This window comes from Sus scrofa, chromosome 4 (assembly GCF_054392235.1).
Source record: "Sus scrofa isolate SSC_HxYL_T2T_F1_AM1 chromosome 4, Sscrofa_HxYL_maternal_Yorkshire_Landrace_v2.0, whole genome shotgun sequence".
In the NCBI taxonomy this organism is placed as follows: domain Eukaryota; kingdom Metazoa; phylum Chordata; class Mammalia; order Artiodactyla; family Suidae; genus Sus; species Sus scrofa.
Window position 1 is genome coordinate 132,719,720 of NC_139386.1, and position 15,939 is coordinate 132,735,658.

The 15,939-nt window shown below is 44.2% G+C and overlaps 1 protein-coding gene across 9 annotated transcripts in view; it reads right to left on the minus strand.

The window, feature by feature from the left end:
• Positions 1-15,939, minus strand: part of GBP2 (guanylate binding protein 2, interferon-inducible) — a 264,757-nt gene that overhangs the window by 248,309 nt on the left and 509 nt on the right. For 6 of the 9 annotated variants that reach the window (XR_014842734.1, XR_014842732.1, XR_014842735.1 and 3 more), the window contains 6 exon segments: positions 8,929-9,137; positions 8,306-8,433; positions 7,282-7,391; positions 4,157-4,353; positions 3,304-3,546; positions 1,015-1,295 (listed from right to left, as the gene is read on the minus strand). Coding sequence is in view for 3 of the 9 variants with exons in the window: in NM_001128474.1 (NP_001121946.1) it covers positions 1,015-1,295; positions 3,304-3,546; positions 4,157-4,353; positions 7,282-7,391; positions 8,306-8,433; positions 8,929-9,118 (1,149 nt within the window). In the remaining 6 variants the exon portion in view is untranslated. 9 annotated transcript variants of the gene reach the window in all.

Genomic DNA, 15,939 nt, shown 5'->3' on the forward strand with positions numbered 1-15,939 from the left:
AATGAAGGGGATGGAGACTGTACCCCAGGGGTTTCTGTGTTGCAAAAGACTCATGGCACATTTGCCAACATTAAAGTCTTGACGAGAAATTGTATGTCAAGTTGTTTCAGGCTAGAAGGATGCCCACTGTCTGCTGCCTTCCTTTGCTGTTTGGTTTCACCACAGCCTGTGAGGGCGGGAAGGTGTGATCTGTAAACGCCGGCCCTGCCAGCCACGGAAGGGCTGTCACTGTCAAGTGGTTATTCGTCAGCAACAATCCTTCCTCCACTTGGAAGGACCCAGACGTGTGTCCTCAAACAGCCTTCTTATGACTGATTTCTCCTTCCTGTCTTTCTGAACGTTTTACTGGGGTCTTACATTAAGCACAAGACATTTTTAGGGTTTCCGAAAAGGAGTGAATCGTCCTGGATCACTAGCGGGGACATGAACGCCCTGTGTCTTGACTAAATTTAAAAGAAAAAATAGGAGTTCCCGTGGTGGCGCAGTGGTTAACGAATCTGACTGGGAACCATGAGGTTGCAGGTTCGATCCCTGCCCTTGCTCAGTGGGTTAACAATCTGGCGTTGCCGTGAGCTGTGGTGTAGGTCGCAGATGCAGCTCGGATCTGGTGTTGCTGTGGCTGTGGTGTAAGCCAGTGGCTATAGCTGCGATTCGACCCCTAGCCTGGGAACCTCCATATGCCGCAGGAGCAGCCCAAGACATGGCAAAAAGACAAAAAGAAAAGAAAAAATAAACTAAAATAATCTTATACCAGTACAGTTTCACGATTTACTAGTTTGCTTAAAATAGTGCACCCAGAGGTGGGGAAATTAACAGAAGCGAATATTTGCAAAAATCTATTCAGTCACAGTCCTTCAGTTTCTAGGACTAAGGCTAGGAGCATTCTCTTCTTTTTGCAAAGATTGCAAGTGAGTCCATATTACTGACTGCTGCTGACTTTGGGTCTGGGAAGATAACTCTTATCAAGAAAGGCCCAGATGGTTCTGTCTGTCATGGATCTGAATACAAACGTACCATTAATCTGTTTTGGAACACTTGGTCCACATCCTTGAAAGACTTGGTCATGAAGACGTCAATGGCCTCCTTCTCACTGGCCCTGTGCAGGTCCAGCAGCTCCTTCAGGGTCTCCGTGGGCAGCTGCAGCTTCTCGGCCATCTGCTGCTCATAGTGGGCAATGGCCTTTTGCACTGCGGCCGAGTTCTCGATCTCAGCCAGGGCCAGGACTGCATTCTCCATGCAGGGCAGGTCCCCACTGCTGATGGTGTTGACAAAGGTCAGCACCAGCGTCTCCAGACCTGCAGAAGGAGTTTTAAAAACAATGACTGTCAGTTGTTGAAAGAGACAAACAAAGCACGTTCTATTTAGACTTGCAAATCTATTTTTATTATTTTGAACCAACTGCTAGAGTATTTTATATGCTTTTCAGGTGGCACAAACAATGGTTTTAAGGATTTTTTGAGAAATAATTGTGATGAAACACTTTGTTAATCTCTCGGTTCAGAGAAGTTTAAAGATTCTCTTTGCTCCTCCTTCCTCTCCCAGAAGGAAGACGATGTTGGAATGAAAGGATTAGAATAAGGATATTTGGGAGATGAGATATTAGATGTTCATCTTTTGTTGGCCTTCCTGTATCTCCTTTTCATCTGTCTTCTTTCCATTCCCTGCCTCACTTCTAACCCTTGAAAAAGGGAAAGGAGATAATTTAGTATTTGCACATGTTCCTGAGTGTATGTGTGGTGCAGGTTGAGTCCTCTGTCTGGCCTAGATAAAGGGATCGGCCTAGCTCTTCTCTCACCAAAGCTCCATGTAGTGTGACCAGTTCATCCAGGTTTTCCAGGGATTTGCTGACATTAGCAATGACAGTCTCACATAGCAGGAAATCCCAGCTGGGGGCAAACTGGAGTGGCCAGTCACCCCAGCACTAGCAGTTTTAGGGATTCAATGCTGGACTCTCTCTTTCCACAGATTTAAGGACCATTGATATTTTAATTTCGTGCACTGACTGGATTATTAAGCTTTAGAGTTGTGTGTTTAAATATCTGGATGATGTTCCTTCTTGGAAACATCAGGGGAGTATCAGCACTAAATAACCCAACTCTAAACAAGCTCATCTACTCCAAAAAGCTGTTCCGCCTCCAGGTATTCAGGCAGCTATTCAATCATTTGTTTAGGCTCCGAACCCTGGAGATGGCCTTGACACTTCCTTTGAATTCCTTCCACACAGCCGTCTTCCCTCCATCATCAAAACTCATGGATTTGACTCTCGAAGCATGTGCGGATTCTGTCCATTCTGACGACCTTGATTGCCGTAGATGCAGCCCAGCCTAATCCCCATTTATTATTGAGATACGGCAAATAACATCCATGCTGTCACCGCCTCCTGTAAATCCCTCCACACGTTGGCTACAAAACACTCAGGACGAACTGTGTAATGTCGCCTCTCTGCCCCTAATTCTTCAGGATCCTCGCGCTGGACTCAAACTCTAATCCCCTGACATCACGCACCAGTCCCTGCAGGTACGGCTCCCTGCATACGTCCCCCAGCCCCACCAGCCCGCGTCCTCCCTCTGCGCTGCCTCAGGTCACATTGACGTTCCTTTACGACCTTGGAGGTCCAGAGATCTTTCCTGTCTCAGGCCATCTCGGGTGATAAGGCTCTGTCTGCAGAGCTATTCCAACTCTTCTTCTGGTCAACTGCTAACCATTGTTAGGGTCTCAGTTTACGTGTCCCTTTCAGAGACAAATATTCTCTGTCTCCGAACACAAATTATCTCCCACCTGCCTCCCGCGACCTCTTTCATGGGAGCCTCTTATTTCATGTATTGTGCTTCCCGCTGTTATCATGATTAAATAGTCAAGCACCTTTTGCTCCCATCGTGCTGGAACCAGGGTAGAATTAAAATGCTGTGATGTGCCAGTGGCTAGGCACCTGACATCGTTCTGAATCGATGCACAAAAGCCTCACATACAGGGAGGATTTGCCTTTCCCTGAGGTGGTCCATCTTCCCAGCTCTCCTGGGAGGAAGTGTCATAAATAGGGAGCTGGCCAGTTGGGGGAGGGGTTTACTACACACAAGCTGGATCCTAGGCATTTCTCTTTATTCACCTTGCTCGTGTGACGATTAGATAACACCAGACCCAGTTCTAGTTCCCTGTGCAATTCACAATGCGACCCTTGGTGTGTTTCCCCGTCATCATTAGACTCTATTTACAGTCAGAAGGAACCCTTGTTCGTCCCTCGTCTATGGTCTATGGTGGGCAGTAGAAAGGCCAGGTGAGGAGCAGGGAGGGAGAGGCACTCACGAGGCCCATTGACTGTGATGCCTCCTGAGAGAGTCTTGACCTTGGAATGGCTGAGGATGTAAGAGCAGAATTCTTCAACTTGTTCTCTGAATTCAGGATCCACATCTTCTTCCGGTAGCTGCTCCAGGTGGACAAGGTACTTCCTCTGAGCAGGGCGGTCAAAGATGAAGCACTTCTTTTCTGGGAAGAACTTTCGAATACATAACCGAGGTGCATTAAAGCTTTTAGTTTTTTTATCATTACCTGGAAGAATGAACATTAGAAGTTGTACAAGTTCAGACTGAGTGCTTCGAATAGATGACCCTTCAATTTCATAATATGCACAAATACTTTACAAGGAGGTAAAAATTAATTGATCATGGATAAGAAATTAAAGAGTAGGGAAGTAAAATTTCTTTATTTCTCCTAGAAGTGGAGGTAACTAAAATTAGATCTAACTGGAGTTCCCTTCATGGCTCAGCAGTTAACGAACCTGGCTAGGATCCATGAGGATACGGGTTCAATCCCTGGCCTTGCTCAGTGGGTTAAGGATCCAGCATTGCCGTGAGCTGTGGTGTAGGTCACCAACACGGCCCAGATCCCGCATCGCTGTGGCTGTGGTGTAGGCCGGTGGCTTCAGCTCCAATTCGACCCCTAGCCTGGGAACTTCCATATGCTGTGGGTGCAGCCCTGAAAAAAACAAATTTTTTTAAAAAATTAGATCCAACTGACTCATCAAAGAAACATTTTCATTTCCTCTAACAGAATAAGTAGGATAAAAAAAGTTACAAAATTACAATTTTCAGCACCTACATAGAATGTTCATTCTGATATTATTTTCTCTTTTTGTTAGCCAAGCACTAGTCCCAATAACCTTGCTTCAGCTTCAGTGAATTCTCCAGGTACTCGTCAGGAGTGATGGGTTCCCCATTTGCTTGTAGGTCCAGGGAGAAATCTCTCAGGGTCCACACAAAGTCTGGAAAGAAGCTTACAAAGTCAGCTGAGTCTTTGACCTCATGTGTGCCAGGCGAGGATTTTGCCCTGATGCAATCTGTCAGCTCTGTCACATAGCTGAGATGCTAACATAGGAAAACTGTAGAAAAGGAGTAGCCCTCAAATAATTTATCTTCATTAGTTCATTCATCCTTTCCACAAACATGTATTGAGCCCTTACTGTGAACCAGGAGCTGTCCCAGGGACCAACACCATTGTAATAACTGAGAAAATATTACTATCCACTCTCTTGTGAGGGAGACAGATGCTAAACAAGGGAACAAAAATATAACAAAATCTGAGATTTTGATAATAATTGTCTTCAAGAAAACTGAACCCGAGCTAGAGATTAGAGAACGATGGTGTGTGCAGGTGGTTGGTGCTGCTTTACATGGTGGTTCGGGGAAATGCATTCAGCACTGATGACTGAGCAGAGCCTGGAGTAAACTGTGGGAGTCAGCCATGCACTGATCCTTCGGACGAACACCCCTGGCAGAGGAAATAGCTGCTGGGAACCCTGAGGTAGGAAACCACTGAGTGTGTCTACCGCGGAGCAGGGAGGCCGGCATGACCGGGCAGGCGTCTTACTGTCCTACTGGACAGAGTCCGGCCCATGCAAACTCTGTTGGCCAAAAAAGTGTTGGAATTTTACTTTAAATTTAATGGAGGCCATTGAGGAACTCTGAGCTGAAAGGAGCTATGACTTGGCATTTTTAAAAGAGCATTCTGAACCCAGACACCAAAGGTCAATTAATCTTTGACAAAGGAGGCAAGAGTATAAAATGGGAACAAGACAGTCTTTTCAGCAACTGTTGCTGGGAAACCTGGACAGCAGCATGTAAATCAATGAACCTCCAACACACTCTCACACCATGCACACAAATGAACTCGAGATGTCTTAGAGACTTTAATGTAAGACAAAACACCACCAAACTCCTGGAAGAGACATAGTCAAAACATTCTCTGACATCAACCTTACAAATATTTCTCAGGTCGGTCTCCCAAAGCATCAGAAATCAAAGCAAAAATAAACCAATGGGACCTAATCAAAATGACAAGCTTTTGCACAGCAAGGGAAATCATTAAAAAAAAAAAAACAAAAAAAACTTACAGAATGGGAGAAAATAGTTTCAAATGATGCAACCAACTAGGGCTTAATCTCTAAAATATATACACAATTTACACAACTCAACAGCAAAAAAGCAAACAACCCAATTGAAAAATGGGCAAAAGACCTGAATAGACATTTCTCCAAGGAAGATACACAGATGGCTAACAAGTACATGAAAAAATGCTCAACATCACTGATTATTAGAGAAATGCAAATCAAAACGACAATGAGGTACCATCTCACACCAGTCAGAATGGCCATCATTCATAAGTCCACAAATAACAAATGCTGAAGGGGGTATGGAGAAAAGGGAACCCTCCTGCACTGTTGGTGGGAATGTAAGCTGGTACAGCCACTATGGAGAACAGTATGGAGGTACCTTAGAAATCTATACATAGAACTACCATATGATGCAGCAGTCCCACTCCTGGGCATATATCCAGACAAAACTTTCCTAGAAAAAGACACATGCACCCACATGTTCATTGCAGCACTATTCACAATAGCCAAGACATGGAATCAACCTAAATGTCCACTGACAGATGAATGGATTAAGAAGATGTGGTATATATACACAATGAAATACTACTCAGTCATAAAAAAGAACAAAAATAATGCCATCTGCAGCAACATGGATAGAACCGGAGACTCTCATACTGAGTGAAGTAAGTCAGAAAGAGAAAGACAAATATCATATGATTTCACTTACATCTGGAATCTAATATACGGCACACATGAACCTTTCCACAGAAAAGAAAATCATGGACATGGAGAACAGACTTGTGGTTCCTAAGTGGGAGAGGGAAGGAGTGGGATGGATTGGAAATTTGGGGTTAATACATGCAAACTATTGCCTTTGGAATGGATAAGCAATGAGATCTTGCTGGGTAGCACTGGGAACTATATCTAGTCCCTTATGATGGAGCAGGATCATGTGAGAAAAAAGAATGTATACATGTATGTGTAACTGGGTCACCTTGCTGTACAGTAGAAAATTGACAGAATTCTGTAAACTAGCTATAATGGAAAAAAATAAAAATCATTATTAAAAAATAAAAAATAAAAGGTCATTCTGGCTGGTGTTGTATCTGCGAGAGGCAGCCTGTGAGCGAAGAGCAGAGTTAGGCAGGTAAGGAGGTGACCAGGAAGAGAGGAGATGGAGCTTAGACCGAAGTTAACACTGAGGAAGTGGTGAGCCCACTTCAGCCTGGGAAAATACCTATGACAGCGGAGGCGACAGAACGCCTGACCAGTGGTTTGTAGGAGGTAACGGAATCATCCAAGATGAATCCTGAGGTTTGGCAGTGAACATGAGTGGGAGTGCTGTGGAAATGTACTGGGATGGTGAAGGAGTGCTTCCCATGCCCGAAGCTGCCCCAGGACAGCCGGGGACAGGGATGTGGTCCTGAGACCATCTGGACTGTGCACTGGCTGAGCCCAGTGGAAGTCTCTGTAGAAATTCTAAAATCGAGTGCGTGGGTCCAGAAATCTATGTGTTCTCCAGCCACCCAAGACAAGACTCCTAAGTCAACGCTCTCATTTATTCAGCCTGCCTCCTGCCTTCTGAAGCGATCTGCCTTCTGCTTAGGTCTCTCCCTGCCCTCTGGGAACTAAGATCCGGTTCAGACTCCACACGGGAAGCTCCTGAGATCATTAAGTCAGACAGGGGGCTTAGCGAGCCTTGTGCAGCTGAGTGTCTAGGGTCAGGCGGGAGCAGAAATTCTTGGGCCTCTGGTGGTGACAGAGGTAAACTGGGATGTGGAGCATCACTGGCTTCATGGGGGAGGGGACTCCTTAGTGAATGCATTCTCCTCAGTTGCCCACACCTGCAACTGGTGACAAAGCGCAGCTGCTCTTTGCTAGACTTCCTGTTGTCTAGACCGCAAAAAGGATACTGCAGTTGGTCCATGGCCTGCTGGTTGATGGTCCCCACACTGTTGTATATAAGGGTGCTGCTCAGGAGAACTGCCAGGGCAAAGAGCCAGGAGTCATTCTGGTTGTCTCCCTGGAAGTCATTGTAGAAGCCACAAGAAGAGTGACTGCGAGCACAGGATTCCGATGCAGGTGACAGAGCCTGAACCCAGCTGCCTCTAGTTAACTCTGGAAACTCAACCCCTGTGCAAAATTTTCCCCATCCACACGTGAATTTGTAAACCTTAAACTCATGGTGTTGAGATTTAAATAAGGCATTGGCTCTAACTGCATATGAGAGTGTAGAGCAAATGCACCCTTGATGGTAGTGGCGGGTAGAATTCATTCACATCTCCTGACCTGGGAATGTGATCCTGTTCTGTTCCCATCAGATGTCATGGGGAGGAACCCTTCAGACAGTAGTTAAACTAGTCCCCTTTGACAAGCGTTTTCTGGAAGAGCAACGGTGCAGCTCCGTGATGAGCGAAGCTCTTGTCGTCAGATCTTATCCTTGGCTTCTCCTCCGTAGCCCAGCTGTGGACCACCCCATTCCCACCCTCTTTCGGTTCCCAGTGTGAAACGTCAGACGTGTGTGTCGACTGTCTAGTCAGGTTTAGAGGCACCTTCGGCTGTCTCATCAAAGCATTTTCCTATGATTTTAAAGGAAAATGACAAAAAAAAACTTATTAGCCTTCACGGCTTGTAAGCCTATCAATGGGCTTTCCTGACCACTCTCCATGCTTCCATGTGGCCGGGCTAGTCAACAATTCTTAAATTAGCCTGTTATTCTCATACTTTGGGTTGACTTTTCCCACTTGGGGCTTGCTCTGGTTTGCTTCACATTGGATCCAGGGTCAAACTGGACCACCACCAAGTACGTAAAATAAAGGAAAAGAATAATACATTAGTAGGATACATTTGAAGCATACGCCAAATTTTGGGAAGGAGGGACCGTGCTAGAAAGGCTCCTGCTCTGATGTAGGTAGGATTTAAAAGACGTATTTTTACCTTCTCTACATCCCCCAGGCCCTCGGTGTCAAGCAGAACCAGGGTGTGGTCTGGATTCCTGGGGTGAGGCACACACCACATCCAGATGCCCTTCGTGTGAGACTGCACCGTGGAGCCCAGAGAGAAGCCTGCGGGGGAACAAGACATTATGAGAGGGGGGTTTTAACAGGAGATGTATCAGGAAATTGAGATAATACTTAACTGTGTATTATCAAGGTTAAAAGAGATAAACGAAAAGATAGTCAGTGTTGATCTTAATGACACCCAGAAAGAGAGGGGAATTAGAACACTCAATACAAACAGAAAAATTTATTTCACCTTAAAGATCAGTGTGAGCTTGATGTTAACCAAAAACATTTCAGTAAATGTTTTATCGTTTATAATTTTATTACTGCCTTAATTCTTCCCAAAAAATTGCACTTTATAGAGGAATTCAGGAAAAGTGGACAGAAAGCCCTGACTCTTATCCTCCAGAATAGAGTACGTGTAAGCAGCCCATCACTGGACTGAAATTCAGCTTTCACTATGTCCCTGTCTTTAACTTTCTCTGTCCTCACTGTCCTGCATGCTGGGAGTGTGGGTGGACAGCAGGGGTTAGGCTGGGCTTTTTGCGTGTTCCTCACCCTTGTTCTTCCCAGCCAGCTTGTTCATCAGGTAGGATTTGCCTGTGCGGTAGGGGCCCACGATAACCACCACCACCACAGGCTGCGTGATGGCAGACAGGATCTTTGCAGTTTCCACATTAACCATGAGACGCCCATTGATGTTCTCAATGAGGCACTCCGGGCCTGCCATGAGGATCTCTGTAGCCATCTCCAGGGTGTCACCCGATCTGCAAGGGAAGAGAGTGGATGGAAAGCCATGTCTAGTCAGTTAGCTAGCCAGAACTTCAAAATAGGACTAAAATTTGTTTGTGCATCCTTGAACTTTGTTCCTTCTATATCTGAAAATGTCCCATGGCAGAGAGACTGAAGTCAAGACAGCAGAGGAACAGGACATGGCATTCCCCTTCTGCCACAAATACGTTAAAAAAGGAAAAGAAAAACCACATATAAAACTATTCTCACAGAAAATCTACTGAACACTGGCACGATACCTCAGACTTCAAAAAGAGGCAATCAAACCTCCATATACATGTGTAGGACAAAAGGAACAAAATAGAAAGAAAGAAAAAGCAATAAAATTGTGACCAGCACTCCTGGGAGGAAGCTGTGACAGAATCTGTGCACTGGGAGGCACGCTGAGTGGCAGGGAGTGCTCCAGGATGAAGCGGGGAGCCTCGGATCCTTGGAGAAATGCACAGCAGCCAAACCGAGGAGGGCGAAGCAGAGAGAGAGGCCGACAGACAATCTGTACCACTGTCTGGTGCACCCCAGCCTGAGACCCCGGGTTAGGGGCTGGGCGCCGAGGCTCAAGCTTTGGAGGTCAATCCCAGGGAAGGGACAAGGGTTGGCTGTGTGGAAACAACCTGAGGGGACTGAAGAGTGGTGTGCCACAGCCAAGGGGACCTGGTCGGAGGACTGAGCCTGCCAGAAGAGCAAGGTGCCATTACTGGGGAGTGTGGGGCCTGGGGGCGGGGGGACTGCCATAAGAACTTCTTCCTTTGTGTGCGTGGCGTCTCAGGGGACACGGTATCTCTCGCCTGGGTAAGGGGTGGATGCAAAGCCACCGCAGCCATTTCAGACTCCAGAGGTGGGTACAGCCCAGCACTCACAGCTGCCCCCACCCACGAAGGACTGACGCTGCTGTGGAGGGCCCTGTGACTGGGAGCCACCCCCCTGGGAACACCTGCACCCAGCCATTGCTGCTGCTGAGGGCCCTGTGGTCTGCCACTGCCGCAGCTCCCAGAGTCCTGCAAACAGGCACCGCCCTTTGCCGCCACCTCCCTGAGAACAAATAAGACCTACTTTTGCCTCTGCCAAGGACCTCGTGACTGGAGGCCACCTCCACCTCCCTGGGGGTCACTGCCACTGCCAAAGGCCCTACAACCAGGTGCGGTCAGATGCTCCCCCCAACCACCTCCCCATGGGTTGCTGCCACTGCCAACAGCTTGGCAATCAGGCAAGGGAAGTTCATAGAAATAGAGGCCTTTCTCAAAAAAGAAGAAAAATTTCAAAGCAACAACCTAATCTACCACCTAAAATTAGAATCAGAAAAAGAACAAGCAAAATCTAAAGTCAGTAGAAGGAAGGAAATCATAATGATTGGAGAGGAAATTTTAAAAATCGAGATTTTTAAAAAGCAATAGAAAAAAATCAGTAAAACCAAGAGCTAGTTCTTTGAAAGGATAAACAAAATTGACAAACCTGTGGCCAGGCTAACCAAGAAGAAAAGAGAAAGGACAGAAATAAACAAAGTAAGCAGTGAAAAGGGAAAAATCTTTTTCTAATACTGCGACTGATACTGCAGAAATACAAAAAAATAAATAAGAGAATATGATGAATAATTATATGCCAACAAATTTGACAACCTTGAAGAATTGGACAACTTTCTAGAAACATTCAGCCCACCAAAGGTGGATCAAGAAGAAATATATAATTTCAATAGATTGATCACTACAACCGAAATTGAATATGTAGTTTAAAAAAAAAAAAAAAAAAAAAACTCCCTACAAACAAAAATCTAGGACCGGATGGTTCACAGTCGAATTCTACCAAACATACAAAGAAGAAATTATACCCATCCTTATTAAACCTTTCCAAAAGATTAAAGAAGAATGAGTACTCCCAAAGAAATTCTATAAGCCACAATCACCCTAATACCAAAACCAGACAAAGATACTACCAAAGAAGAAAACTATAGGCCAATACCTTTGATGACTATAGATGCAAAAATTCTCAGCAAAATTTTAGCCAACAGAAATCCAACAACACATGAAAAACAGTATACACCATGACCAAGTGGGATTCATTCATCCCAAGTCCACAAGAATGATTTAACATATACAAATTAATCAATATAATACACCAAATTAACAAGAGAAATGTGAAAAACCACATGATCATCTCAATAGATGCAGAAAAAGCATTTGACAAATTCAACATCCATTCATAATAAAAACTCTTACCAAAGTGGGTATAGAGGGAACATATCTCAACATAATAAAAGCAAGTTATGACAAACTCATACCAAATACAATACTCAATGGAGAAAAGCTGAAAGCCTTTCCAGTAAAATCTGGAACAATACAAGGATGCCCACTCTTGTATGCCGATTTTTGTTCAACATAGTATTGGAAGTCCTGGCCACAGCAATCAGATGAAAGAAGGAAGGAAAGAAAGAAGAAAGAGAGAAAGAGAAGAAGGAAGGGAGGAAGAAAGGAAGAAAAAAAGAAAGATATCCAAATCGAAAGGAATAGGTAAAATTGTCACTCTATGCATATGACATGATACTATACATAGAAAACCCTAAGAACTGCACACAAAAACTACTTGAACTGATCAACAAATTCAGCAAAGTAGCAGGATACAAGATTAATTTTCAGAAATCAGTTGCATTTCTATATACTAACAATAATATATTAGAAAAGTAACATTAAAAATAACTTTTAAAATCACATCCCCCCCTTGCTGTACAGTGGGAAAATTAAAAAAAAAAAATCACATCCCCCAAAATTAAATGCATAGGAGTAAAGCTGACCAAAAGGTTAAAGACTTATCTTCTGAGAACTATAAAACATTAATTACGGAAATTAAAGAAGATTCAAAGGAGTGGAAAGATATCCCATTTTTCCTGATTGGAAGAATTAATATTGTTAAACTGGCCATACGCCCCAGAGCAACCTGCAGATTTAATGTTATCCTATCAAATTACCTATGACATTTTTTGCAAAACTAAAACAAACAATCCAAAAATTTATATGGAACCACAAAAGACCCAGAATTGCCAAAGCAATCCTGGGGGGGGGGGGGACTAAGCAGGAGGCATAACTCTCCCAGACTTCAGACAATATTAAAAGCTACAGTAATCAAGACAGTGTGGTGCTGATACCAAAACAGACACACAGACCAATGCAACAGAATAGAGAACCCAGAAATAAACCCAGACACCTATGGTCGATTCACCTTCGACAAAGGAGGCAAGGATATAAAATGGGAACAAGACAGTCTCTTCAGTAAGTGGTGCTGGGAAAACTGGGCAGCTGCATGTAAATCAACAAAACTAGAACACACCCTCACACCATGCACAAAAATAAACTCAAAATGGCTTAAAGACTTAAACATAAGACAAGGTATCATAAAACTCCTAGATAAAAATATAGGTAAAACATTCTCTGACATCAACTGTACAAATGTTTTCTTAGGTCAGTGGCCCAAGGCAATAGAAATAAAAGCAAAATAAACCCATGGGACCTAATCAAACTGACAAGCTTTTGCACAGCAAAGGAAATAATTTTTAAAAATGAAAAAAAAAAACAAAAAACCACACAGTATGGGAAAAAATAGTTGCAAATGATACAACCAACAAGGGCTTAATCTCCAAAATATGCAAACAACACATACAAGTCAAAGGCAAAAAAACAAACAACACAATTGAAAAATGGGCAGAAGTCCTAAACAGACATTTCTCTGAAGAAGACATACAGATGGACAACAAGCACATGAAAAAATGCCCAACATCACTGATTATTAGAGAAATGCAAATCAAAACAACAATGACGTACCATCTCACACCAGTCAGAATGGCCATCATTAAGCCCACAAATAACAAAAGTTGGAGGGGGTGTGGAGAAAAGGGAACCCTCCTGCACTGTTGGTGGGAATGTCAACTGGTACAACCACTATGGAAACCAGTATGGAGGTACCTTAGAAAACTATACATAGAACTACCCTATGACCCAGCAATCCCACTCTTGGGCATACATCTGGACAAAACTTTCCTGGAAAAAGACACATGCACCCACATGTTCACTGCAGCACTATTCACAATTACCAAGACATGGAAATAACCTAAATGTCCACTGACAGATGAATGGATTAAGAAGATTTGGTATAGGAGTTCCCGTTGTGATGCAATGGAAATGAATGAGGATGGGGGTTCAACCCCTGGCCTCACTCAGTGGGTTAATGATCTGGTGTTGCTGTGAGCTGCGGTATAGGTCACAGATGCTGCTCGGATCTGGCGTTGCTGTGGCTGTGGCATAGGCCAGCAGCTGTAGCTCCAATTCGACCCCTAGCCTGGGAACCTCCATACGCCGAAAATGCAGCCCTAAAAAAGCAAAAAAAAAAAGATGTGGTGTATATATACACAATGGAATACTACTCAGCCATAAAAAAGAAAAAATAGGAGTTCCTGTCATGGCTCAGTGGAAACAAACCTGACTAGTACCCATGAGGACAGGGGTTCAATCCCTGGCTGTGCTTAGTGGGTTAAGTATCTGGCATTACTGTGAGCTGTGGTGTAGGTCGCAGACATGGCTCAGAGTCTGCTTTGCTATGGCTGTGGTGTAGGCCAGAAACTACGGCTCTGACTTGACCCCTAGCCTGGGAACCTCCATATGCTGCAGGTGTGGCCCTAAAAATACCCCCCCCAAAAAAAAAGAAGAACGAAATAATGCCATTTGCAGCAACATGGATAGAACTAGAGATTCTCACACTAAGTGAAATAGTCAGAAAGGGAAAGATCGATCCCATGTGGAATCTAAAATCTGGCACAGACGAACCTACCCCCATAACAGAAACAGACTCACAGACATGGACAGCCGACTCGTGGTTGCCGAGGGGGAGGGAGTGGGATGGAAAGGGAGGCTGGGGTTACAGATGCAACCTGTTACACGTAGAATGGATAGACAGTGATCCTGCTGCACAGCACAGAGAACTCTATCCTATCACTTGTGACGGAGCACGAGGGAGGATAATGTGAGAAAGGGAATGGGTGTGGGAGTCTGGCCGGGTCCCTCTGCAGGAAGGGACAGAACAATGTAGATCAACTGTAATAAAAAATAAAATAAAATGCGAAAGTGTCCCATGGCCTCTTTAAATCTGCCCTTTAGGGCAGTCCACTGGTTCTCTTTCAAAATGACTCTATTGTGAAGGAGCTGGGCCTTACACAAGTCGCACGGGTGTTGGAGGGCTTCCTCCTACCACCTCCCGGCTTCCTCTGATGTTAACATCTTAGGTCAACACAGAACACTGACGGAAACGGGAGTGTAGCCAACCAGTCTATACATGGCTTTCCCCCGTCACCGGTCTTCCCAGGAGGCTCTTTTCTGATCCACAGTGCACTTCGGGATCCTTCCTTGCCTTTGGTCATCATCCTTCTGAGATCCTCCTCCATCACCCACCGTTCCTTCGTCTTCCAACCAATTCTGTTGCTTAACAAGGGCCCCGGCTTTTTGCCTACTTCATTTATAATTCTTAACAAACAAGCTCTGCAACTAGCTGTGGTCTCACGGTTTTGACCTATACAGACTTCTTCAATTTTGTCATGAACACAACCTAGGTGCTCCTTGAATCTGTGTCTCCCAGGCCACAGTCCTAACAGATCTCAAAGATCTCTTTATTTCAATCAGGTCGCAGTTTCTGAAATTTCGGTTAACACTCTGTATATTTTCGACTCAATTATATCACCAGATTGGGACCTCCTTGTTCTAAGACTGATTCTTCATTATCTCTACATATATCACCTCACATGTTGCTTTTAATTATCTCAAGTAATGAAGCCACTATTATGAAACATTATTTTAAATAATCAAAGCTTCTTTTCTCTCTGAACTCTGCTCCGTATAGAGTATTTATTCACACGATTTTAGGCATGATCTCTTTAACCAGAACTTGATGATTTGAAGATTTTGATAATTTTGTAAAGTTAAAAAGAGGTGGAGTTCCCGTCGTGGCACAGCAGAAACAAATTTGACTAGGAACCATGAGGTTGCTGGTTCGATCCCTGGCCTTGCTCAGTGGATTAAGGATCTGGCCTTGCTGTGGCTGTGGTGTAGACCGGTAGCTACAGCTTGGGTTAGACTCCTAGCCTGGGAACCTCCATATGCCACAGGTGTGGCCCTTAAAAAAAAAAAAAAAAAAAAAAAAAAAAAAAAAGCAAAAAGAATCTTGGTGATGCCTTAATGTTATCTTTTGAACTTCGATGTCTCAATCTCTGTAACCTGAACTGTTCATGATAAACATTTGTTAGCTTTTTGAGATACCAACAAATGCAGACTGCAGCCTGCCAGTTTTTGTTCTTATCCTAAAGAAACCAAGGCTTTCTTCTACTATCATTGACGACTTCCGATTTGCCCTGGCTGAGGGCTTAGACCTACTATGATGCGCATCTTGCCTCCTAACTGGCTTCCCTTTCTTCAGTGGATGATCACTCCCACCCCCACCCCCGCCAAATGGTTTTCATTTCTATGATCCGGACCCATCGCCTTTTAAAACAATGGCTCACAGGGACGGTTGGTAAAGCAGATGGTCTGTCTGATTTTATAACATGAGAAATAACGCTTTTATAAAGTGGGAATCCATCAGTGACTGACTCAGAAAAAAATGGCTACACAAGGATGTTATAAGCTCCTAAAATACAAGTTGTTAGCTCTTCTCACAGTCCCCGAGTTCTACTTCCTAGCATCAGAACAGTTTGCAATAAAGAAACGGAGTCTGACCTTCATTAAGTGCCTTTTACCAAAGGTAAATGTA